This window comes from Sus scrofa, chromosome 3, assembly GCF_000003025.6.
Source record: "Sus scrofa isolate TJ Tabasco breed Duroc chromosome 3, Sscrofa11.1, whole genome shotgun sequence".
Lineage (NCBI taxonomy): Eukaryota > Metazoa > Chordata > Mammalia > Artiodactyla > Suidae > Sus > Sus scrofa.
In genome coordinates, this window is record NC_010445.4 from 72,916,876 (window position 1) to 72,943,593 (window position 26,718).

The 26,718-nt window shown below is 42.0% G+C and overlaps 1 protein-coding gene across 6 annotated transcripts in view; it reads left to right on the plus strand.

Moving 5' to 3' along the window:
• AAK1 (AP2 associated kinase 1) overlaps positions 1 to 26,718 on the plus strand; it is a 166,339-nt gene that overhangs the window by 122,899 nt on the left and 16,722 nt on the right. For 2 of the 6 annotated variants that reach the window (XM_021087408.1, XM_013996085.2), the window contains exons 13-17: positions 1,630 to 1,899; positions 9,297 to 9,529; positions 10,748 to 10,923; positions 12,976 to 13,080; positions 19,339 to 19,434. In XM_021087408.1, the coding sequence (XP_020943067.1) occupies positions 1,630 to 1,899; positions 9,297 to 9,529; positions 10,748 to 10,923; positions 12,976 to 13,080; positions 19,339 to 19,434 (880 nt within the window). The remainder of the gene's footprint in view (positions 1 to 1,629; positions 1,900 to 9,296; positions 9,530 to 10,747; positions 10,924 to 12,975; positions 13,081 to 19,338; positions 19,435 to 26,718) is intronic. The other 4 variants (XM_021087409.1, XM_003125062.6, XM_005662495.3 and 1 more) reach the window with 3 other exon arrangements.

The window sequence follows — 26,718 nt, forward strand, 5'->3', positions numbered from 1 at the left end:
AATTTTGGTTTAATTTTGTGTGTGTGTGCAAGTATTACACAATTACATAGTTTTATAATATATTTTATTTTATTTTATTTGTCTTTTTAGGCCCACATCTGCAGCATATGGAAGTTTCCAGACTAGGGTTTGAATCAGAGCTGTAGCTGCCAGCCTACACCATAGCCACAGCAATGTAGGATCTGAGCTGCATCTCCAGCCTACACCACAGCTTGCGGCAACACTGGATCCTTAACCCACTGAGCAAAGGCCAGGGATTGAACCCACATCCTCATGGATACTAGTTGGGTTTATTACCACTGAGCCATGACAGGAATTCCCCTACATAGTTTTAAAGTTAAATCTCTAAAATTCTATCCCTTCTATCCCATGTGTAAAGGAAGCCCTTGTCCGTATTTACAACTTGAGAGTGTTCCTTTTTAAGGATATGTAGCATATTTTATCCTTTGTTGATAGACATTTGGTTGTTTGTAGGATTTTGCTGTTGTAAATAGTTATTTACTGACATCTGCTTTTTTTTTTTTTTTTTTTTTTGGTAATCCTTTAACTTTTCCCCTATAGGCAAACAGTATCTTCTCAGTTAACTTTATGACTAATAATATTTGGGATTTCAAAGACAACAAGATCTTGCCTTTTGTTCCTCTGCAGGCCCTTGTTTGACCTCTGCTTGTGTGCTTCACACTTAGTCCTTAGCAGTAGGGAGGAGAGTAGGAAGTTTACAAAAGAATATAACGTGAAACATGTTACCGGAGTTCCCGTCGTGGCGCAGTGGTTGGCAAATCCGACTAGGAACCATGAGGTTGCGGGTTCGGTCCCTGCCCTTGCTCAGTGGGTTAACGATCCGGCGTTGCCATGAGCTGTGGTGTAGGTTGCAGACGCGGCTCGGATCCCGCGTTGCTGTGGCTCTGGCGTAGGCCGGTGGCTTCAGCTCCGATTCGACCCCTAGCCTAGGAACCTCCATATGCCGCGGGAGCAGCCCAAGAAATAGCTAAAAAAAAAAAAAAAAAAAAAAGACCGAAACATGTTACCAATATGAGATAAAAGGTTATTAATTGGTAAAGTGGTAAAGGATACTGAGTATTTTAAATGTTTAAAGACGAGAGTTTAATGAAGAGAGCTCTTGGGAAATAATTTTCAGAAAGGCTTGAGAGGACTTCATAGCCAGGTTAACATTTAGGTTATTCTTTTCAGTGTCATCATTGCTTCTTCCTGTTCATGTAGGGAAGAATTTTAATCCTGGCCATTTCCACATCCCTTTATAAAAGGGATAACCTCTGTGATGGGGGGATCATTTATTAGCCTCTCTTACGCTCCATCATGTGGACTCACAAGATGTGCAATCAGATGGATGCCCCCAGGCCGGGCACAGAAACCCCTTGGAAGCCCGTCTACAGGGCAAGAGGAGGCCAGTGCAGTGGATGGAGCCTGGCTGTGTAAGGTGTTGCTGTATTTATCGTAATGCCCTGAGGTTCCTGAGTTTTCTGGCCAAGCTCAGAGACTTCTAACTGCTCTTGCCTTTGGCTTTAGCATTGGTCTTAGTTGTTACTGAGACATTCACCCCTTGTGGAATATGGTTCTGAGACAGGCTTTTATTCACCCCCACATTTCTTGCCACTCTCTCCTGCTCAGTTTCAGGCTGTACACCCAGCAGCCCAACAGCCAGCAATCGCTCAATTCCCTGCGGTATCCCAAGGAAGCTCTCAACAGCAGCTGATACAGAACTTCTACCAGCAGCAGCAGCAGCAGCAGCAGCAGCAGCAGCTGGCTACAACCCTGCATCAACAACAGCTGCTGACTCAGCAGGCTGCCTTGCAGCAGAAGACCACGGTGGCAGCCATACAGCCACCCCAGGCACAGCCGGCCACAGCCTCCCAGCCACCCCCTGCCCAAGAGCCAGCGGTGAGAATCAGCAGAAGGGGAATACGCAGTGAGGGCTCAGGAAAGGCCGGGGAAGAGGCGGTAGCAGCTGGTGTGGGAAGCTGCTTCCCTATCCTTGTGTGAAAATATTTGATCTTTTCTTGGTACCTCTGTGAAAAGGATGAGGTATTTTATTAAAGGCTAAGGTTTTAGAGAAAAGATTCTAGGTTGCTGATGGACAAATGAACTCATTAAAAAAAAAAAAAAGAAATAGACTCCAGACATAGAAAACAAACGTATGGTTACCAAAGGGAAGGCGGGTGGTGGGTTGAATCAGGAGTGTGGGACTAGCAGAAGATGACCTTTCTTATGTCTCAGTCTCATAACAGGCTGGCAGAAAGAGCTGCTCGGTGTCTCTGGCAATACCACTGTTGAACAGTCAAGGCCTGGGTGGGGTTAGAGCCAATCCCTTTCCATTCTGCAGAGGGCGTTTTGACCACTGTGGCCTCTCCAGTCTTGGGAGGTTCACGTAGGCCCCCCACCTTTACCCTGAGTGCTGACGGTGTTATATTCATTCTTTTTCTTGGATGATATTACTGGCCACCTCATTTGGATCTGTGATGCAGCACCCTTCAGGGGTCTGCTTGCTGTGGCCTGATTCCCCTCTGGGCCCCAGAGCATCTGACTGTTGTTTAAGGCATCCTGTCAGTTGAGAAATTGGGTGTGTTCTCTTCTAGTTATTGGCTGAGTATAGAGTCAGAACCTCTACAGCCTTTTCTGATTGACCTCTACAATTACATCTTCAGTGCATGGTGTTTTGGCCTTTAATGAATGCCCTTAATTCTGTACTCACAGAGTGATAGTGAGAGAAAATTTCATGGTGATAAAAAAAGGCATCTTACAGACCCAGCTGGTAGAGTATCACAGCTACTTCCCTTTCCAGGGAAATCCGACTACTAGACGAACAAAGGAGAAATAAGAAACCATCTTTCTGAGGGTTGATTTCTAATAGAATTTTGTCACCCATCTTAAAGCAGAAAACCTACATCCCTTCAAAAGAAAGCAGTGCCGTAAATAGATTGTCTTCTTCAAGTCTTCAGCTGAGTTATGTGTTTGGTGTCTTTACACCTTCGTTTCTGAAACAGCTCAGTCGTTCTGCAGGCGTGTGGTAGACAGCTACTCTGTATTTTTAACAAATGATGACATTCCTCTTGTTAATGGAAAAAGAGTTTTTAAAAATTATTGTATCATGCAGCCAGTTGGGATTTTAATTTTTGCATCCAGTCCTCATTTAATGGAATTGGAAACTGAGGTCCAGGCTAGAAAGGGATTACCCAAGACACAAAGACGGATAGCAGCAGAGCTGGGGCAAGAATCGAAGAATCCTGATCTGTGCTCAAGGATGATAACCAGTGCTTGTCCAGGGTGATGATATGATGCCACTGATTTTACAGTTCTTATGGGGCCCCTCCTCTGTTGTCCCTCTGGACAGAAGTATCCACTTTCTTGGGAATGAGGTGTGAATCTTCTCCATGTGCCTTGAATGAAAAAATACTTTGAGCACTTGGTTCGCAGGTAGTTAGTTGAGGGTACGGAGAGAGGACAAGAGTAGAACGTTCTTCAGCCAGGAGCCAGAGACCTTCCCAGCTTTGACCCTTGCCTTGATCCAATGACCCTTTGTAGTACTTACCCAGAGAAGCAAGTAAGTGAATTTGAAGTATACCTTGCAGCCACCTCACAGCGGTTCTCTGCAGAGGGCTGTGGCTGTATCCCACAAATGTTTATTGTATCCTTAATAATGGCCCAAAGCATGGAAGCAACCTGATGTTACTTGTTCCAACAACCCAATTGTATAGCCGTTAAAAATCAGGGCTGTAAAGTCTGTACAACAGTATGGAAAAGTTCATGAGATAATGTTAAAGGAGTTGTGAAATTATGGGAAGAGTATGTCCTTGAAATAGACTTAATATAAGATCCAAAAAGATAAGAACAGTTGTTTATTAGAGTAGCAGAATGGAAGTCCGGTGGTTTTTCTTCCCTTGTCTATATTCTTACATTTATTTATTTACTTATTTTATTTTATTTTAGCATAGCACCTGCATATTCTTACATTTATTTGTTTGTTTGTTTGTTTAGGGCCACACCAGCAGCATATAAAAGTTCCCAGGCTAGGGGTCGAATCGGAGCTACAGCTGCCAGCCTACACCAGAGCCACAGCATCGTGGGATCCGAGCCGCGTCTGCAACCTATACCACAGCTCACAGCAATGCCGGATCCTTAACCCACTGAGCAAGACCAGGGATTGAACCCACATCCGCATGGATACTAGTCAGGTTCATAACCCACTAAGCCACATAGTGAACTCCATATTCTTAATTTCTTGATGCCATTATATTCTTTTTATATATTTATATTCCTTTTATAATTATATATTTTGTTTTTTAAAAAGTATTTAGGAAGATAGACACCTGAATCTCCTTTGCTTCTTCTCCCCCGGTGGTCTGTTTCTCCCTCTTCCATCTTCTGAAGCCCATTTTGGATGAGGGAACATCATGGTGCCAAGAGTCCTGTTCATGGACTACCCTCAATTGACCCCATGACCTTGGGCAAGGAGTTAGCCTCAGGGGCCCTTTGTCTTGTCTCCTCTAAAAAGAGGGAGTTGGAGTCCATGGTCACCAAGGCCCTTTGACTCTCCATTCTGAGATTCTGGTTGGAAATAAAACTGCTTGGCAGGGCTGTTGTGGGGAGTGGCTGAGTGGGTGGCAGCCGGTTTGAATTGGTAGTTGTGATAGAATAAGGTGACCTCAGGACAGAAGCATCTGTTCTTCAGAGTGCTGCATACAGAGAAGAGGCATGAGGAAGGGAAAGTGTTCTTCAGGTACACTCAAAATAAAGGGACACAACAGTTAAGTACCCTTTGCAGAGTAATGAATGTCTTAAACTCCAAGAAATAAGCAAATCTAGTTCTGTCCTTAAAGCCCCTCCTGGCCCCATGGGTACTGGCTTTAGGTTGACTCTTGCAGGTGCTGTCCTGGACCCCTGAGGAAGTTGTGGAGCTGGAGCTCTGGTCTTCTTCCCAGAGCCCTCCGTGTCTCCCTCAGAGATAAAGTTACCTGCTTTATGCTCTGACCTTAATTTGATCTGTATTAGAATCTTATGTTGTTACTGCTTCAGTAAAATTCAAGTCTGAGTCAATATAAGGATGGAAACTCCCAGCCTGTCAGCATCCTGACTCAAGTAGCTGGACATTCTGATTTCCTGAATCTCTCCCAGGGCCTACCTTTGAAGACACAGAATGTGGGAACTGAACTGCAGCATAGAGGGGCAAGGAAGGGATAGTTCAGTACCCAAGGCATTCAATATTCAAACACCCTTTGTCTCTGGATTGACAGTTCATTAAGAAAAGGGGGAGGGGACTGGAGCTCAACTTCTGTCCTAAAAACAACAAAATTTACAACTAAAGGCTGAGAAATCTCCATCTAAATGGACCAGAAACCTTAAAAAAGATACCCTACTCCAGAAGAAAAATAGGAGACCACATCAAGAGGTAGGAGAGGTGATTTCATGATATAAACAACCCCATACCTCCAGGGTGGGAAGCTCCACAGACTGAAAACTAACTGGTTCACAGAGACTCACCTACAGGAGTGAGAGTTCTGAGCCCCACATCAAACCCTCACGTGCAGGGACCTGGCACTGGGAGAAAGAGCTCCTGGAGCATCTGGCATTGAAGGCCAGTGGGGCTTGTGCGCAGGAGCTCCACGGGACTGGGGGAAACAGAGACCCCATTCTTAAAAGGTGCGCACGGACTTTCACGTGCACTGGGTCCCAGGGCAGAGTGAGGTCTCCATAGGAATCTGGGTCAAACCTGACTGCAGTTCTTGGAGGACATCCTGGGAAAACAGGGGAATGTGGCTTGTTATGAGGGAAGGACATTGGAGGCAAAGCTCTCAGGAATATTCAGCAGCTGCCTTTCTCTGGAGGGGGCCATTTTGGGAAAATCTGGCCCCACCCATCAGTCAGTGCTGAGAAGCCCCAGGGCAAACAACAATCCAGGTGGGATCACAGCCCTGCCCCTCAGTAAACAGGCTACCTAAAGACCCCTCAGGCACACAGCTGCCTCTAACCCCATCCAGAGACTAAGCCCCACCCACCAGAGGGATTAGAATCAGCTCCACCTACCAGTGGGCAGGCATCAGTCCCTCCCATCAGGAAGCCAACAGCAAGCCCCCATAGTGACTTCAGCCACAAGGGGGATAGGCACCAGAAGTAAGAGAGGCTACAACTCTATTATCTGTAAAAAGGTCACCACACCAAAAATGTATAAAAATGAAAAGACAGAGAACTATAACTCAGATGAGGGAGAAAGGAAAAACCCCAGAAAATAAGCTAAGTGATGAGGAGATTCTCAGCCTCCAGGAAAAAGACTGGATTGTTGATGCTGAAGATGATGCAAGACATTGGAAATAAACTGGAGGCAAAGATGGATAACTTACAGGAAACACTGAGCAAAGGGATATAAGATATAAAACTTAAACAAGAAGAGATGCAAAATACAATAACTGAAATAAAAAAATCACTAGAAGCAGCTAACAGCAGAATACAGGAGGCAGAAGAACAAATAAGCGAGGTGGAGGACAGATTAGTGGAAATTATGGATGCAGAACAGAAAAGAGAAAAAAGATTGAAAACAAGTGAAGAGAGTCTCAGAGAACTCTGGGACAACGTTAAACACACCAACATCCGTATTATAGGGTGCCAGAAGGAGAAGAGAGAGAGAAAGGGACAGAGAAAATATTCCAAGAGATAATAGCCAAAAACTTCCCTCACATGGGAAAGGATCCACTCACTCAAATACAGGAAGTGCAACGAGTACCATGTAAAATAAACCCAAGGAGGAATACACCGAGACACATATTAATCAAACTGACCAAAATTAAAGACAAAGAGAAAATCTTGAAAGCAGCTAGGGAAAAGAAACAAGTAACATACAAGGGAACCCCAATAAGGTTATCGGCAGATTTTTCAGCAGAAACTCTGCAGGCCAGAAGGGAGTGGCATGATATACTTAATGTGATGAAAGGAAAAAACCTCCAACCAAGATTAATCTACCCAGCAAGGCTCTCATTCAGATTTGAAGGAGAAATCGAAACCTTCACAGATAAGCAAAAGCTAAGAGAATTCAGCAACACTAAACCAGCATTACGACAAATACTAAACGAACTTCTCTAGGCAGAAAAGAAAAGACAGCAACAGGAAACAAAAATTCCGCAAATGACAAGGCCCACCAGTAAAGGTATATATACAGTAAAGATAGGAAATCATCCATGCACAGTTATACCACCAAAATCAGAAATCCTGAGAAGAGGTGGGTACAAATGCAGAATACTGGAGATGAACTTGCAATTAAGAGAACAACTTAAAGCAATCTCATATACATATAGATGCGTATATCAAAACTTTGGAATAACTACAAACCAAAAATCTACAGTTGATACACAAACAAGGAATCTCTGGAGAAGAAATATATCTCATAGTAAATAAGTGCATAATCCACCATGAAGGAGGTCATTTGACATCATTCTTGGAATGCTGAAGTCTTCTTAGAACTGATTCTGATTTCCTCTCCATCAAAGAATTTATGATAATTATAATTAAATAATGCAACTGTACAATTAAATAATACAGTTCTACAACTGTATTATTAATAACCATTTCTCTCCATGGTACAATGTAAGGTTTTAATGTCTTGTTTATCATATATCACCTAGAATGGTGTAATGCCTATATTGAAGAATCAATAAGATGTAACAAATTGTGAGGACATATTTATATAGTTACACTGTTTTTTAACCAATTTATGCATTTTATATTTTACTTATCTTCAGAGGGTATATTATTTTTGTTATTCTTACCAGCTAAGTTATTCTTTTTATTATGCTATGTAAAATATTTAATGGTATATAAGGCTTCCTTCTTTATAAATTTTAGTTGCATAATATACACAATTTTAATATAATGCTAATTTTTAAAGAAAAATTGAAATGTAATAGATAATACTAAATAGTAAAGATGAAAGCCATACAAAATGGGATAAAGTATAGCATAAATTTCCTATTTGTCTCAGCATATTTTCCATTCTACTTCTCCAGAGGGAGTCAATCTGTTTCTTAAGATCCATGATATAATAATCTGTGTGAATATAATTGTGTTTAAATATATGTATTTTGTTCTGTAAAAAAATAAATAAAAATAAAATTTCAAAAAAAAGAAAAAAGAAAAGAAAAGGGGGAGTTCCTGTTTTGGCTCGGCAGAACCGAATCTGACTAGCATCCGTGAGGACACGGGTTCCATCCCTGGCCTCACTCAGTGGGTTAAGGATCTGGCATTGCCGTCAGCTGCGGTATAGGTCGCAGACCCGGCTCGGATTTGGTGTTGCTGTGGCTGTGGCGCAGGCTGGCAGCTATAGCTCTGACTGGACCCCTAGCCTGGGAACCTCCATATGCTGTGGTTGGGGCCCTAAAAAGACAAAAAGAAAAGGGTTAGGTGGCCTTCGTAATATTATTTTTTTCTTGCTATAGCACTTTGTAGATCATGACTTATGCTTAAAAACTCACCATGTGGCCACGAGGATTTTCCATCCAGTTTGTTTTTCTGTGGTGACCATGTGTCCTGCCTTCTGGAAAAGGCCTGCATCTCAAGAGTTCTTATGTTATTAGATCCAAGACTTTTATTTTTCTTCCTTTCTTATTGTACTCTCTACCTGGTCCTTTGGTGCCATTTCCAAAATGAAGTTTGCAACAGGTTAATCCACCTGCTCCAAAGCTGTACATTTCCTTAGGGGTGCCACAGAAATAGAATCTTGTAATACCCATCCTATCAATGAAATAGTGTTAACAAAATCCAAAAAGTACTGCCATTTATTAATCTTAGAGAAATACTGTCTCACTTTTTTCTAACTAGTAGTCTGAGCTCTGTCAGAAAGTAGGGGATCTCTTAGCAGAAATCATTCAGCTCAGCTGTATTTTAGCTAGAGATGTGCCTTCATTTGCTTGTGACTGTGGTAGAAGAATGCCTACCATTCTGAATGAGTTCCTAAAGCAGCAGATGATCCTTTTAGGATACTTTCTAAATCTTTAGAGCTAGAAATAACTTCTGCAGTCTTTGGTCTGGGTTGAGTTGCCTATGGTTACCCTATGTATTATTGCTGATAAAGATTGAAATTTATCTATAAGCACCAGGTAAATAACCATGCTGGTATCAGTCTCCAGGTTGCAGCTCAGATTGTCAAAGTCTAGGTTTTTTTTTTTTTCTTTCTAGGGGTTATTGATAAACTGAGCCAAGTGAATCATATGTGGCATTTTTCGTTATGCTTATCTGCTTATTGTTTTTCCTCTCACCCTCCCCCTTTTTTGGAACACTTTCATCTCTCTTCCTAGCAGATTCAGGCCCCGGTAAGACAACAGCCAAAGGTTCAGACAACGCCACCTCCTGCCATCCAGGGGCAGAAACTCGGATCTCTCACTCCTCCATCCTCGCCCAAGGCCCAGCGTGCTGGGCACAGGCGGATTCTCAGTGACGTGACCCACAGTGCGGTCTTCGGGGTCCCTGCCAGCAAATCAACCCAGCTGCTCCAGGCAGCTGCAGCTGAGGCCAGTCTCAATAAGTCCAAGTATGTACTGATTTTGTGGACAAGGGCTGCCGTGGGCCATTGCCATGTGGGTTTTGCATATATATGTAGACATGTATGTAATAGCGTGTGTCTGTGTTTAATAAGAAACCGAGTTTTCCTATAGTGCATAGATCTGACTGATCTTAAGAAATAATTTCCTACCTGCCTCACTCTTTGCATTCTCTCATCCAGCCCATAACCTACAGAGTGCCTTCTAAATTCTTGATGTGACCAAATCTCTCCATGCTGAAAGCCTTTCATTGGCTTCCCATTGCCTATAGAATAATATCTGAATTCACCCGTTAACAGACTAAGGCCTGATGTGTCACATTCGTGGAACTGCCTCTCTTTTCCTTGTCCACCTAGGAATTCCTTCTTTCTTCATCAGCATCCATGTCAGAGGTTAATTTTTTCTTTGACCCTTCCTCTGGTATCATACACAATTTTATCTGAACCCTTTTTTGAGCATGTATCACACCGTATTATCATTAGTTATTTGTAGGTGTCGCTGGCCTAGCCTGCGGGCTCTTCCAAAACAAGCACTGAGGCCTGATCAGCCTTTGGAAATCCAGTGACAGGCTCCATGCCTGAGATAAAGTAGATGGTAATGAGTGTTGGTTGAGTAAATGCAGTTTCAGACTCTGTTTCCTAAAACCATATACTGAAGTTAAAAATCTTTTAAGTCATTGGCTCAATGCAAAGGGCATCAAGAGAGACTTGAGAAAAAAATTAGGTCGTGATACCTAGGGGCACATGATAGTGGTAACTGTCTTTATTTCTCTTGAACTGTGATGGTATCCACTGATGGTGGTCCTTAATTTTGTGCATGCTGGACCCTGACAGATGTGAGCCAGTGGGAATAGGCCTCAGCCCCAGCCCCTCTAGGGCCCGTTGTTGCGAATGTTACAGCCGTCACTACAGGATGCATGTGCCCAGGAGCAGGTTGCTTTGGGATCCTGAACTGAAAAAAACTGATGAGACCAAAAATCTGAGCAAAAGATGAAAGAAGTAGTGGGAAATAGCAAATCATGAAAAAAGGGAGGCATTTGTTTCACACACTGGAAAGGGTGTCTGTGGAAACTTTTCCACTGCCATGGAAAGCCCTTTGAGAAAAGTACTGAGGAAAATAATGTTTTGGTTCAGAAAATAACTTGATCTTGAAACACAGAGAAAATAGGTTGACCCTTTTCAACCTTTATATGTCTTTTTATTTCGTGGGGGTGGGAACCTACCTAGGTCTGCAACCACCACTCCTTCAGGCTCCCCTCGGGCCTCCCAGCAAAACGTTTATAATCCTTCAGAAGGTTCTACGTGGAACCCCTTTGACGACGACAATTTCTCCAAACTCACAGCTGAAGAACTGCTAAACAAGGACTTTGCCAAGCTGGGGGAAGGTGAGCAACTGGTATCTTTTTGGGATTATTGACCCTTAATACTAGAGGGATACCCATGTAAAGGTAAAGGCTCGGGTCTTTCTTTTCTTTCAGAGACTCGGTTTTGAAGTATGTGCACAAGTCAGTGTGTATTTTTCCTAGAGCACCAGAGTCTTTCCATCCTCGGGAAACCCTGGTCTAAGGGGCAGCAAGGAGAGTGGGAAACCTTAGGGAAGACTTGGTTGCCTAGAGGATGACAGTGTCAAGCACCTTCAGGAATCGGGGGGGTACCTTGTCCTGGGTGGGTTTGTTATCCCAGCAAGTCATAACTGCTTACCCATGAGAGTGCACCCGCGTGTTGACACTGAGTCTTTGTGATCAGAATTCTCTGGTACTACTGGCTGACCATAAATAGAAGGTACCATTTCTGCCCCCCAAACCCACAGTCTGATTTGGAAGGCAGGATACGCTTTCCCGGGCACACACCCTAGGAAAATTCTTCGGTATGACACAGCTCAGAATATGGTAGGAGTTCCCGTCATGGCAGTGGTTAACGAATCTGACTAGGAACCAGGAGGTTGCAGGTTCGATCCCTGGCCTTGCTCAGTGGGTTAAGGATCCGGCGTTGCCGTGAGCTGTGGTGTAGGTTGCAGATGCGGCTTGGCTCCCTTGCTGTGGCCCTGGTGTAGGCCGGCGGCTACAGCTCCGATTAGACCCCTAGCCTGGCAACCTCCATAGGCCGAAGGAGCGGCTCTAGAAATGGCAAAAAGACAAAAAGAAAAAAAAAAAAGAATATGTTACAGTTTTGGTATAGACCAAAGCACAGGGTAAAGGAACATTCAGAACAGAGTGACTGATAGGAACTTTGACCAAACGTTTAGCTTTATTATTTTATAGATGTCTTTTAAAAATCCACATACTTTCTTGCCTTTTTTTTTTTTTTAATCTTCATTGGGCATGGGTTTTAACTTTCTTTGACATCCCTTTCACTTTGTTATGTGTACCAGTTACTGTTCTAGACTATAAACAGAAATACCTTCATGGACCATTGAAAATTAGTACTTTGCACTCAATTAAGTGATGCCCAAGTTTTTCAATTCTTATGCCTTTTTTTTTTTTTTTTTTTTTTTTGGTCTTTTGTCGTTGTTGTTGTTGCTATTTCTTGGGCCACTCCCGCGGCATATGGAGGTTCCCAGGCTAGGGGTTGAATCGGAGCTGTAGCCACCGGCCTACGCCAGAGCCACAGCAACGCAGGATCCAAGCCGTGTCTGCAACCTACACCACAGCTCACGGCAACGCCGGATCCTTAACCCACTGAGCAAGGGCAGGGACCGAACCCGCAACCTCATGGTTCCCAGTCGGATTCGTTAACCACTGCGCCACGACGGGAACTCCCCTTATGCCTATTTTTAATGATTTCCTGTCTCTCTTCTTGTTCTTGGTTTTTACATTAAGCCATTATCACTGTGCCCATCCCTTATAGCATCTCACCACTGCCATCTCTCTTCTCGTTTGCTCTCTTAACTGCATGGACGACAGATCCTCAAACTCATTAGAATTCTGTAGAGATAAAGTGAAGGCTGGAGGCATTCTGCTCTGAATAACATGCTTGAACTCTAGGGCTTTAGACTTCCTTTCTTTCCTCAGCTGTTTCTCAGTTACTGCAGTGATTAGACAAGGACCTTTGACTAGCCAAGGTGTTGCCACAAAGCATAAAAGGAGTCAAGCCTAGGCATTCCCGTTGTGGCTCATTGATAACCCCACTAGTATCCATAAGGATGTGGGTTCAATTCCTGGCCTCGCTCAGTGAGTTAAGGACCCGGCGTTGCCAAGAGCCGTGGTATAGGTCGCAAACGCAGCTAAGATCTGGCATGGCAGTGGCCAGTGGCTACAGCTCCAATTCAACCCCTAGCCTGGGAACTTCCATGTGGCAAAGGTGCAGCCCTAAAAAGACAAAAACGAAAAAAAAGGGGTCACACCTAGATGTCAGTTTGGAGGAGCCCTTCACCTCCAGCATGTGTGTGTATCTTGGGATTCTGCTGGAATGCACTGAGTCGTGTTTTGTTCCTCCAGGCAAACATCCTGAGAAGCTTGGTGGCTCAGCCGAGAGTTTGATTCCAGGCTTTCAACCAACCCAGGGTGATGCTTTTGCTGCTTCCTCATTTGCTGCTGGAACTGGTTAGTATGACTAACACCTGAAACACAAGACTTACTCTTGTCACCCTCACACTGGTGTCCAGTCCACAGATAACCCTAGCATGCAAGAGCTTCAGAGCCTAGTGGTAATATATTTTCCTGTATTCAGAAGATTTTCTATAAAAAGGAATAAAAAACAAGATCTAGAATCACTTTGAATTAGAATAGCAAGATGATCTGGCAGTAATACACAGGATTTCTTCTCTCAAGTCCACAAACATGTTTTTAAGCAAATATTTCCAAATTTCAGGAATATCACTCTCTTGTAGTTGCTTAAGTTCTTTGGAATAACTTGCAGAATTCCAAGAATTAGATGTGGCTCTGTGTTTGAGACTCTACTATACTGTGTTTTGGGGCATGTGAGTGTTTGGGTGTGTGTGCTTATGGGGAGAGGGAGACCATAAAAAAAAAATCCTAGAAGTAATCATAAAAACCAAATTTCCCTTTTATTAATAAATAGTGTACTTACTTAGTAATGTAAAGAAAAGCATAGAGAAGAAAGTTAAAACCTCTTGATCTTACCCCTGAGAAATTAGCACCATGATACCATTTTGGTGTTTGTTAATGGCATTTAACCTTTTTAGGGTCACAGATATCTTTGTGAATCTAAGGAAAGTTACAAATCTTCTCCTTTACAAAAATACATGTGACCACAATTTTGTACACAATTTTAAGCCTCACTGTATGACTCTAATCTGCATCTTTATAGTCATATTTTAAAGCTTAATTTTTTTACTCACAAAATTTGGCATGTTTCCTCCCACGTCACTAAAGAAGCTCCTCAAATATAACTTTTAAAATATCTACATTAAATTCCTCTATATGGAGATAGCCTAATGTATTTAACCAAGTGCTTCTTTTTTTTTTTAAGAGATATTAAATGCTTTTATTTTCCATATTAAAAATCAGTATTTTTAATATTAAAACCACTAATTTTAACAAAAGGTCAAAAAAACCCAGGGTACCAAGTGCTTCTTTTTTAGACATTTATTTGAAGTCAGTGTTTTACTGTTATAAATTCCTCAGCAATGAATGTGAGGTTTTGAGTATGTTTTCTGTGGATATATAGAATTTGATAACCTTCCAAATTGATCTTTTTAATTATATTGATTAATTTCCTGCTTTCTTTAGGTATGTGAGTAGTTTTTCTAACCTCATACATTTATTTCTGATAAGAATTTTAGCTATTATTCCATAATATTTGATATGTAATGATGTTTTATTCTTGCTGTTTTCTAAATGTTTTTAAATTTTAGTTTTGATTTCTTTACCCAAGAGTTACTTACGATATATTTTAATTTCATTGTGGTAATATGGCCTGTGTGGTTTTTACTTTGGGGTATTATGGAGGAGCTTTCTGTTGCCCAGTTTGTTATTCATTTTGCAGACATTCTATGAAAATTAATAGTTTTCCATTGTCACTAAATATTAATCCACAACACAATTTTTTTTTTTTTTTTTTTTTTTTTGCTTTTTAGGGCCACACCTGAGGCATGTGGAAGTTCCCAGGCTAGCGGTCGAATCAGAGCTACAGCCGCCGGCCTGCACCACAGCCACAGCAATGTGAGATCCGAGCCATATCTGCGACCTACGCCACAGCTCACAGCAGCACTGGATCCTTAACCCTCTGAGTGAGGCCAGGGATTGAACCCGCAACCTCATGGTTCCCAGTCGGATTTGTTTCCAATGCACCACAACAAGAACTCCTCATTTACAATTTATTTAAGATAACTTCTATGAGATTATTTGCTAAATCTAAAGATAATGTATATTTAAGGTTTTTGGTGCATATTTCCTAATTGCCCTCTAAGAATGCTATACAAATTTTATTTCGATAAGCAGTGAATGAGAAAAAAAAATCCAACTTATTTGGAGTTCCCTGGTGGCCTAGTGGTTAAGGATTTGGTGTTGTCACTGCTGTGACTCAAGTTCTATCGCTGGTCCAGGAGTTTCTGCAAGCTGCTGGCATGGGGGGAAAAAAAAAAAAAAGAAACAAAAGACAGTGAATGAGAGTAATTTTCCCTCAATTCCCCATCCAGACCAGCTCAGAGGCTATAGGCAGAGGACATTATTTACTGACCGTTTTTATTTCTTTTGGGATTTGTATTGTTCATATCCATTTTTTTAAACATTCTGTGTTTGTTTTGTTCTTATAATACGTAAGAGCTCTTGAAGTTTCGTATATTGTAAACATTTTCCGCAGTTTGTCACTTGTCCTACACAAATATTATCTCTTCTGACCCTCTCAACAATGCTCCGAGATTGCCACGTCATCCTCACATAACATCAGTTATGCTTGAGATGACTGAGCACAGACAAATCTCTTTCCCAGGATTACATAGCTAGTAAGCGGCAGAGCTGGGACACCAACTGTCTGGCTCTAGAACTTCCTCTCTCAGGTTTGTACCTCATAATAAGGCACATTAAAAAACAAAAAGCTATGGCATAGGCAGGGAACTTCCATGTGCCGCACGTGTGGCCCTAAAAAGAAGAAGAAGAAGAAAAGGCTAATTTAGTATTATTTTCCTAGAAAATCATCTGTGGTTTTAAAATGTTTTAAATAATATAGAAGGATACATTTAACTCTTTTGTAGTATTTTCTTTGCATACATCAATTTAATTGTATGTATTTTTGTGTTTCTCTTGGGAACTCTGGCTAGGGATTTGCTGCTTTATTATCTTTCAAAGACAGCTTTACAAACTCTCCTATGCTTCTATCTTCTAATTCTCTAACTTTTGCCTTTTTAAAAAATTACAGTTCCCTGGTTTTCTTAGGTTCATTATATCAAGAACACATGGTAAAAAATTTAATTCTTTAAAAAAAATAATGAAAGTATTTAAGAGTTTTTCTCTCAATATGACAGAGATTTTCAACCAGCATGAGAGTGGTGAGGAAAGCTAATTATAATCTCCAGATAATCCACTATTCTCTTTTCTCCTCGCAACTGCCTGCCCTACCGCAACCTTTGAGGATTGCACTGTCATTGAGAGTGCTTTCTAATAGCGTGTTTCCCTTTAAGAAAAAAACAAATTTTAACCATACTCCATAAGTCTTCATGTGATGTTCTTTTTATTAATATGTTAGAGTAGGCATTGGAGTTATTTGGAAGGAGTGCTTTTTAATATTAAATAGTTAAAAAGCTTTTGTTATTTTTCATTTTTAGCTTTGTTGCCTGGACTATATAATTTTAAAATTTGTTGATAGTTTGATCTGACTCCAGGTGCTTAAAGTTTGATATGCCACATAGTTGACTAAATACACCAATTGTATAAAGCATTGGTCATTGTCCTTGAGATAAAACATCGCAATGATGACCAGTTATGGTGCTGGGTAGGATATAGTTTCCCTGGAAAGGAGGTCATGCAACAAGCACTAGAAAGGTCTTCTTTGCTGCTGAATCCCAGCAAAGCCAAGCACTGTACACTGTCCCAACAAATGTGTACGGTGCTTGGCTCAGTATACATTTGTTGAATGAATGAAAGGAGTTGCTTTTTGCTGAAGAATAGGATCTTGGATTCACCAAGGTTAATGACAAAGGTCCCTAATCATTTTCTATCCCCTTCCAGTTTTAGTGTCTAATTCTTACTTATCACACATCTTCTGTTTTGTTATTTGTCTGTGTGAAGTATTTTTTTACAGAGCTGGGTTGGTTTGGGGGTATTTTTTTGGGGGGAGGGGGTTGCTTTTGTTTTTGCCTCTTCCCTTCATGCTTACTTTGAAGGCTATAAATAGCAGTGTTTTTTAAAGACCTTAAAGGTCCAACCATTTACAAACACATATTTGAGTAAAGTTATGATGGTAACAGTGAACATATGTTGAGTACATGCTACACACTAAGCCCAGAGGGTCAGTGCTTTTATATACTTTTTCTCCAGGTGTCCCTCACAACAGCCCATGAGAGGCTAAGGGACCTGCCCAAGGTCATAGCTGGAGAAGGACAGAATAGAGACTGTACCTGGGCAGCCCAGCCCAGAAGCTGTGGTCGTAAACACATCTCAGAAACCTTTTAAATCAGTGAAACCAAGCTAAACGTTATAAGACATCTTCCTATTTTCCTCATTTTATCCAGCATTTTTCTGTGAACATTTGGTATTTTCCTTTCATTTGTATTTGTGGTGTGAATGAGGAACAGATCTCATTCTTTACAAATGAATGAAAATTATATCTAGATCCCAGAAATTAGTGTGTCCCCATTTGTACAAAGTTCAGGGTAGCACACTCTGTCCATACATTGGAGGGGGAATAGGCAGATGATTATAACTTGGCATTGTGCTTCTTTATTTAAAATGTTTCTGTTGATAAATTACACACATTCATTTATGGAAATTTGGAAAAATGATTAAAACGCCAAAGAAACGAGATTAAAAAAACTCAGGACCCCGCTCCAAGAGGAAAGCATTGCTAACACTTTACAATATTTATGTCCATAATTTTTTTCTGCATACATATTTTTTTCAGAAATGAATTATGCTATATATTCAGTTTCATAATTTGTTCTTTTTCTTTTAAAATATTCTGCTGTGTCTCATTTTAAAATATTTCAGAGACTTAAGAGCACTGATTTTACCCTTCTCTTTTTCCATCTACCTTTAAAAAAAACTGAATTAAAAGCCCATTTTAATTTCAAAATGACAAAATTATGGAGCAAGGAGTGGGTGTAACTTTGAAGGAGTACAGCAAGGGAGGTCTTTTGTTGGGTGGAATAGTTTTGGATCAACGTTGTGGTGGTTAGGCTAATTTATATGTAGGATCAAATTGCAAAGACATGTACACACGCACACGCACACACACACGCACACACACCAATGAGTATGTGTGAAAGCTGGTGAAAACTGAATAGAGGTTAGTTACCAGAATTGCACCACTCTCAGTGGTATCATACTGCAGTTGAATAGGAACTCACCGTTGGGGGAATTTGGTTGAAGGGTCCACAGGGCTCTGTATACTCTAACTTCTGTGATTCTATAATTATTTGAAGACAAAAAGTTCTTTAAAAATCCACTTTATAAAAGCCTAAATTGAATGTTAATTCAGGAACAACTTAAATAGTAAAATGCAAGGTCAAGAGTGGTTGGAGTTCCTACTGGGGTGCAGAGTCTGATCTGTGGGTTAAGAGTCTGAGCTGGGCTCACATTCGGTCCCTGGCCCAGGAACTTCCATATGCTGCCAGTGCAGGCGTAAAAAGAAAAAACAGGAGTTCCCGTCGTGGCGCAGTGGTTAACAAATCCGACTAGGAACCATGAGGTTGCGGGTTTGGTCCCTGCCCTTGCTCAGTGGGTTAACGATCCGGCGTTGCCCGTGAGCTGTGGTGTAGGTTGCAGACGCGGCTCGGATCCCGCGTTGCTGTGGCTCTGGCGTAGGCCGGTGGCTACAGCTCCAATTCGACCCCTAGCCTGGGAACCTCCATATGCCGCGGGAGCGGCCCAAGAAATAGCAACAACAACAACAACAACAAAAAAAGACAAAAGACCAAAAAAAAAAAAAAAAAAAGAAAAAACAATGACAGAATAGGCACCAGGAGACTTGGGGTCTGCTCGTGGACCTCTGCTAGTCTCTTAATGCCTGGGCTTCATTTTCTTTTCTGGAAAATAAGGAAGTGGGACTAGAAAATCCTGAGATCCCTTCAAGCTTTGATATTCCATAAGTGCATAGATTTCTGCAAATCTGTAAGTTTGCCAAAAATGGCATGAATGCCAATGGTATGTTAGATGTAGTCCGGAGATTAGGGCTTGTCTAACCTTACAGTAGGCAAGAAATCTCTTTCTGTCTCTTTCTGTCTGCTTACCAGTGCATTAGACATTTGGTGATAGAATAGGACTCAGTTTCTAAAGGACCTCAATAGGGTATTGGGTACATAGCAAGTACTTACACTCATATTCTAGATTACAAAGTAGACAGGGTTTGTTTACGTATCAAAATGTGTGATATGGAGAGTAATCGCTATAGGAATTCTGAAAGAGATCACTATAGACTGCAGTATTGAAGGAAGAAGTCAAATTTTAGATGTACGCCTGCGTTATTTTAACATTAATTGCATCTTAGAGTGTGTTGCAGGGACCAGATCGTACATCTCATACACACTTTAATCCAGTCACCCCTCTTTATTCTGCCTCTAAGTTTAGACTTACTCTATAATTTGAGTTGGATTAATAGATGGTAAATACCTCCAGATTTACTTGATGTTTTCTGCTTTTCTCTTTTCTCTCTTTGACCCTTCCTTCCCCTCCAACCGACTCCAGCTGAAAAAAGGAAGGGTGGGCAGGCTGTGGATTCTAGCCTTCCTCTTCTAAGTGTATCTGATCCTTTCATTCCTCTTCAAGTACCTGATGCACCAGGTAGGTGAATAAAACTGATCCTAAGTTAAGTTACATCCCAGGGTCTCTTGAGAGCTCTGTTTTAAACACTCCGTGAATAGGATCTGAATTCCAAGGCCTAATAATAGGTGCTGTTGTATATTTTTATTGTGTCTCAAGAAGAGGGGCAAAATTCTCTAGGAAAGCTAGTCCTTATTAGCAAAGATAATAAATTCAGCTCAATTATACCTGATTGTATTCCACATCACATCAGTGTTAAGTTTCATATCCTAAACTGCATAAATGGAAATGCGAAGGGCCTATATATTGCAAGGAACATCAGCCCAATATGATTATAACAATGGTGGTGGGGAGTTCCCAGCGTGGCTCAGTGGAAATGAATCTGACTAGCATTCATGAGGACGCAGGTTCGATCCCTGGCCTCGCTCGGTGGGTTAAGGATCCGGCATTGCCGTGAGCTGTGGTGGAGGTCACAGACATGGCTTGGATCTCATGTTGCTGTAGCTGTGGTGTACACTGGCAGCTGCAGCTCCAGTTCCACCCCTAGCCTGGGAATCTCTATATGCTGTGGGCTGGCCCTAAAAAGACAACAACCAAACAAAACCAATGTGGGAAGAACCTATAAGCATATGATAGAAGGAACAAAATGCTAATAATATTATACAGTGATTGGATTATGAGTGACTTCTTGTTCCTGTTGTGCTATAATGTGCTTTTATTTTTACAAGATAAAATCCATAATAAAAGTTGATAGACAATGCGAATCAGGAGACCTAACGTCCACTGTCTGGGTGCAAGTCTCCATCACTGAAGTAAGTTAGGGCCATGTGAGTTCTCATCTTCCCAAAGGTCTGCCATGTACTGATTTTTAAGTAAGCAGCCAAAAAAAAAAAAAAAAAAAAAAAAAAAAAAGTAAGAAATGGTTAGTGTAGTCTGGTGGAAACTGTAATTAGATGCTTTCCATTTGGGGTGCATGAATGCCAAAGATTTCTCTTGGCGCTCCCCTCCCATCATTTTGGGGGAAGGAAAGCATAATGTAAGGAAAAGAAACCAAGCTGCCCTTTCTCTCCTTTATCAGTGTCTTTGAAAAAGCAAATAGATCCAGTTCCTTAGAAGCAGCTGGCAGTCATGTTTCTTCTAATAGTTTTTCCTTTTTTCCCATTCTTCCTCCTGCTGATTTCTTAGTCGTAAACTGAAAGAATCTGCTTAGTTTTTCTTCTCTCCCAGGATGTCAAAAGGATTTATTTGATTGACCCCCTCAAGATCAGAAGCGATTGTGATGTTCACATCCTCAGTGTACTCAGACAGGCGGCAGCTAGGTTCCCAAGACAGTTGTTATTACTTTAGGTAGTTTGTTGACCCTTTTGAGGAGGAGGCAAAAAGTTCCCTTGATCAGGTAGTATTGTGCAACTTTGTAGCTTGTCAGACCTGCAGGTAGATCAGAAATACCTAAAATCACTAAGGCTGATTCAGTACAGGTAGTTAAAGGAGAGGAAAGATTTCAAACAGAGGTCTTTTCCCTCTTGCATCCTTCAGGTGTGCCTGGCAAGTGCCAGGACAGGCCAGTTTTAAGCAGAAGGCTCGCTAGGAAGGATGGGCTACCAACTCGAGCTGGGCCCCCTGGCCTCTTTGCCCTCCCTTTTGTAGAATCAGACAAGGACAAGGGATTATTGAGGCATTCTCCTTTTGTCACCCCATAGGGTTCTTGCCTTGCTCTTCCCCCGTAGCCTGTGGGCTGTCGAAGCTGGAAGGTTGGCCTCTTCATACAAGCCAGAGGATGAAAGCGTAAATCAGACTGCCTTTGCACTCCACTGAATTCTCAAATCACTGAGCACAAAATCCAGGCTTCTTAACATTCCTACAAGGCCCTGACTAACCTGGTCCTTGGCTACCCCTCTAACCTCATAGCCATCTTCCCTTCAGTCTTTCCTCCTATAGGGTAAGCTTCTTCCCACCTCAGGGCCTTTGCACTTTCAGGTACTCGGCCTGGAAAGCTTTTCGGTCCTGTCATTTGACATCGAGGTCGCAGCTTGATGACATCTTCTCAGAGAGGCCCGATGAGGTCCCATGGGCACTCTCCCTCACGCCCCTTGGCTTTTGTCTTCATGGCACTCACTGTGACCTTGTCTGTTCTTACTTGTTCACTGCCTCTCCCCAGCACAATGCTAGTGTCCTGAGGGAGGGACCTTTTCGGTCTTATTTACCAGTGTACTGCCAGTGCTGAGAACACTGCGGGGCATAGCCGGCCTTCAATGAGTATTTACAGATTAGATGAATAAATAAAGCCTAAGGCTGGAATACTTTTGCCGGCCCCATTACCCTCCATTTCTGTCCCCAAACGCCAGCTCCGTAGCTTTCCATCTGTGCCTCTACCAACCCCCAGCCAGGCCTCCTCCCTGCTCTTTAACAGGGTATAAACAAAGGCACAGCCCACAGTGTCAGGAGGCTGCCAAAGCCTGGGATGAAAGTAGTAGCTAGCTCAGTGGCAGATCCTTCAGCTCCATCCTTTCATGATTTTCTCCAGAATTGAGGCCAAGTATGGCATGTTGCCACTGTGTCTGATTATTTTTGTTTTAATGCCCAACCTATAGCACATTCAGTTACATAGCTCCTTTATCCCTATATCTTTCCTTAGCATCTGGAAATGCCTGAGTGAGGAGAGGGCTGAGAGTACCAAGTGTCTCTGGTGCCCTTGGCAGACTGTCACCTGCTCTCCAAAGGAAGCAGTGTGTCACTCTCTCCTCCCATGGTGGATACCAGTTAGGTATGCCAATTGGCTGGTTTTGCATCCACACTTCCCTCCCACACTCAGCCTTCCCGATGGTAAGAATCAGGGAACCTTAGTCTCCTGACAACTCTGCCTCTTAGGACTTAATTTTTTTTTTTTTTTTGCCACAGCATGCAGCAGCTTCATGTGGGATCTCAGTTCCCAGACCAGGGATTGAACCCAGGCCACAGTGGTGAAAGTGCCGAGTTCTAGCCACCGGCCCTCCAGAGAATTCTCTAGGACTTAACATTTTATTTTATGCCTTTTAAGTATTTTCGTATGTAATTTCCTTTGATCCCACCAATAATGCTAACCGGTGGGTATGTGGAGTGATCTCTCTTTTCATGAGCGAGGAAGTGAGGCCTCGGTGCTCCCATGGTGGTGCTCCTCCCTCCTCATGCTCACAGCCCCAAGCAGCAAGTCGTCGTTTGGGGCAGATCCCGGATCAATAAAGCCTATGACTAGAGAGCTAAATTTAAGGTTTAGGGGAATACAAGAATGGATTTGAACTTGTAAGACCTTGGTTCTAGCCACTTAGCAGAAAGGTGATTTTGGTCAAGATACTTAATCACTGTGTCCTTCTCCTCCTCAGAATTGGCGATAGTAGAACCTACCTTATAGAGTGGCTTTTGCGGCTTAGGTGAAATCACATATTTGACATTGCTTCGTGACCTTAAATTAATATAAGATAGGGGAGTTCCCGTGGTGGCGCAGTGGTTAACGAATCCGACTGGGAACCATGAGGTTGCGGGTTCGGTCCCTGCCCTTGCTCAGTGGGTTAACGATCCAGCGTTGCCGTGAGCTGTGGTGTAGGTTGCAGACGCGGCTCGGATCCCACGTTGCTGTGGCTCTGGTGTAGGCCAGTGGCTACAGCTCCGATTCGACCCCTAGCCTGGGAACCTCCATATGCCGCGGGAGCGGCCCAAGAAATAGCAAAAAAAAAAAAAAGACAAAAAAAAAAAAAAAATATAAGATAGGAAGTGCTGTAACAGCTTTACTTCCAGGCCCTTACTCCCAGTGGGGCAGTCCTAGTTATCAAAAAATCTTTAGCAATGATTATTTTTCTCTTACAGAAATTAAATTTGCACTTATAACCTATGACCTTTGCACAATTGTGAACCATTAAAGTATATTTCTTTTATATTAGTGATTGTTAAACTATGAGTGAAGGGGCACTGGGTAATTGGATTTGTTTTTCTTTTCTTCTTTTTTTTTTTAATCTTATTAGGGCCGCACTCATGGCACATGAAGGTTCCCAGGCTAGGGGTTGAATCTGAGCTGTAGCCGCTGGCCTACGCCACAGCCACAGCAACGCAGGATCCAAGCCAAGTCTGTGACCTACACCACAGCTCATGGCAACGCCGGATCCTTAACCCACTGAGCGAGGCCAGGAATCAACCTCTGTCCTCATGGATACTAGTCAGATTGGTGTCCATTGAGGCACCATGGGAACTCGCTGTTTTTCCTTTCTTTTCTTCTCTTTGTTTTTTAAGGAGCATTTTTGTTTTCCAGACTCGTAAAACAAATTTTCTTAGAAAAATCTGGCATTAAAAAAAAAAATTACAGCCTGATCATTGGTTTGAGTGCTCACAGAGCTGCCACATGAAACTAGCTCCAGGGGCACAGAGTATTTCCCTGATGCGTCTATGCTGTGTATTCATTTATTTTGCCTTTTATTTACATTAGGGAACAGATAAGCTATAGGTGGTACCAGAGTTTTAAAATACGGTAGAGAAGATTGAAAAATTTCCTCTGAAAATTGGTGGCAAGATTTAATCATTTTTGAAAATGATTAAATAGTAAAGTATACATAACACAGAATTTATCATTTTAAAATGGACAATTCACTGGCATTAGGTCCATTCATATTGGTTACAACCATCATCCCCATCCATCCACAGAACCTTTTTTCATCTTGCAAAACTGAAACTCTTTACCTATTAAACAATAACTCTCCATTCCTCCCTCCCCCCCCAGCCCCATGGCAACCACCATTCACCTTTCTGTCTCTGTGAATTTGAGTCCTCTTACCTCATATAAGTTGTCTTTTTGTGACTGGCTCATTTCACTGAACATAATGTCTTCATGATTGATTCATGTAGTAGCATATGTCAGAATTTCCTTTCTTTTTTAGGCCAAATAGTATTCTATTGTATGTATATTCCACACTTTGTTTATCCATCCATTTGTCGTTTGACACATGGGTTGCTTCTATCTTTTGGCTATTGTGAATAATTCTTCTATGAACATGAGTGTACAAATATGTCTACAAGACTCAAGACTCTTTGGGGTATATACCCAGAAATAGAATTACTGAGTCCTATGGTAACTCTATTTTTAATTTTTTGAGGAACTGCTGTACTATTTTCCACAATGACTACACCTTCTTGCATTCCCTCCAGCATTGCTCAAGAGTTTGAGGGAAAGATTTTTATAGCAACCCCTTATACCGACCTTTCAACATCAGTGTTCCACAAGACTAAGCAAGAATGTATTAGTTGCCCCATAAGTGCCACTTCCTAGAATTAGCAGTTTTTTTTAAAGAAGCGCTTCTTGGTTTATGGCACTCTGTCTTCTCTTGACAAGTGGGCAGGAGAAGCCGTATTTTCTTAGTGGCTTGTTGTCAAGATAGGCATTCCTCTCAGAGCTGTTTGCTTGGCATCTTCCTTACTTCTACCTGCTGTCTTGTCAAAAAGTCCAAGGTTGATCAGAGTATGTGTCTTTACTCTGGAACGTTTACCCTCCCACAGATTCGGGTCTCTAAAGTGGACTTGGAATGGGTCATGGTGGTGGACTTCTGCTTCCAACTTGCACATGTCACAGATGGTTGAGTATCTGGTTTCTCAGTGAGAGGAGCTATTTAGGGTGACTAAGTTTTAAAAACAGCATCTCCTGTTACAAGACTTCAGGGCTTACACCCCCAAGTCAGACAAGATGTAAATTTCCAAAGCCACACTGCTATAGCAGCCAAATCATCTTTTTGGATGTGGCTTGCATCTGGCTCTTCCACGCTTGTTAGTTCACTCTGCTATCTCCTCATGGTCATATTCTTAATTAGGGCTGGAATGGGCCTGGAGCAGGGCCGCAGACGTCTTAGCCTCTATCCATAGATATCTCCTCACTTGTGATGTATAAAAGAGAGAAAGCTCACAACTTGCAGTATATCCCAGCTCATGCCCAGAAGTGGTTCTGATTAGCTAACCTTAGACTGGTTTATGAAGATTTATTGCCTTCTTCATGTTTTCAGTAACCATGTCCTGAGAGAGAGGCATATGAATCTGAATTGGATTCATTCCTACCTCAACTCCAGCAGCTGCCTCCTGCTCTCTTCCCCTCTGACTTCAGTTTAATAGGAGAGGGGAGGTGCTCAGAAGACCCTTTCCCTCACTTTCCCCCTCCTTTTCAAATTATTAACAGTCCTCTCCTTTAAAATTACTCCTCGTTTCCACTGTCCAGGCTCACGAATTCTGCATCCATTTTCCTTCAGGGGTCCACCTTCTCAGTCTTTTTTTTTTTTTTTTTTTTTAATGGCCTCACCAGTGGCATAATGAAGTTCCCAGGCCAGGGATTAAATCCAAGCTGCAGCTGTGGCAATGCCAGATCCTTAAATCCACTGCGTGGTGTGGGGGGTGAAACCCATACCTCTGCAGCAACCCAAGCCACTGCAGTCAGGTTCTTAACATACTGTGCCACAGGGGGAACTCCTTCTTAGTCTTTTAACCATGATTTCAGCACTTTTCCAAACTCTTAACCTGACCCACTTTTATTTGGGAAACCTAGACACTTGAGAAAGACCTGATTTTAGTGCTAGAAATGTGATACGGAAATACCACCCACAGAAATATATGCGCAGACAACTCATAAAAGACAAAATAGGAATTAGCCACTAAATAATTTTTTGAAAGTTTACCCATCAAGATGAACCCAAGAAGTATCAGTTAGGAAGCAAGGAGGTAGTGCAACTTCTGCTGTCAGATTGGTAAAGGGGAAAAACACCACCACCTCAGCCTTGGTGAAAGTGTCAAAAAATGGACACACTCAGATCCTGCTGGTGGGAATAACAGGTAGTGCAGCTTTCAGGGAGGATAATGTGGCCTTTTAAGATTTTACTTCTTGGGAGTTCCCATTGTGGTTCAGTGGAAACTAATCTAACTAGCAGGTTCAATCCGGTGTTGCCATGAGCTCTGGTGTAGGTCACAGACGTGGATCGGATCCTGAGTTGCTGTGGCTGTGGCGTAGGCCGGCGGCTGCAGCTCCGATTCGACCCCTAGCCTGGAACCTTCATATGCTGTGGGTGTGGCCCTGAAAAAACAAACAAACAAAAAAGATTTTACTTCTTGATTTAGCAATTCTAAGTTATTCTAAGAAAACATGAATATGCTTAAATAATTTTTGAATGATCAGAGTTTATAGGAAAAGCCTGGAAGAGTTTTCATTAAAAATTCAGTAGTGGATATCTATCATTACAAGTGAAATCATGGGTAGTTTTACTTTTCCCCTTTATCTTCTCTGTATTTTCCCAAACTATACAATAAACA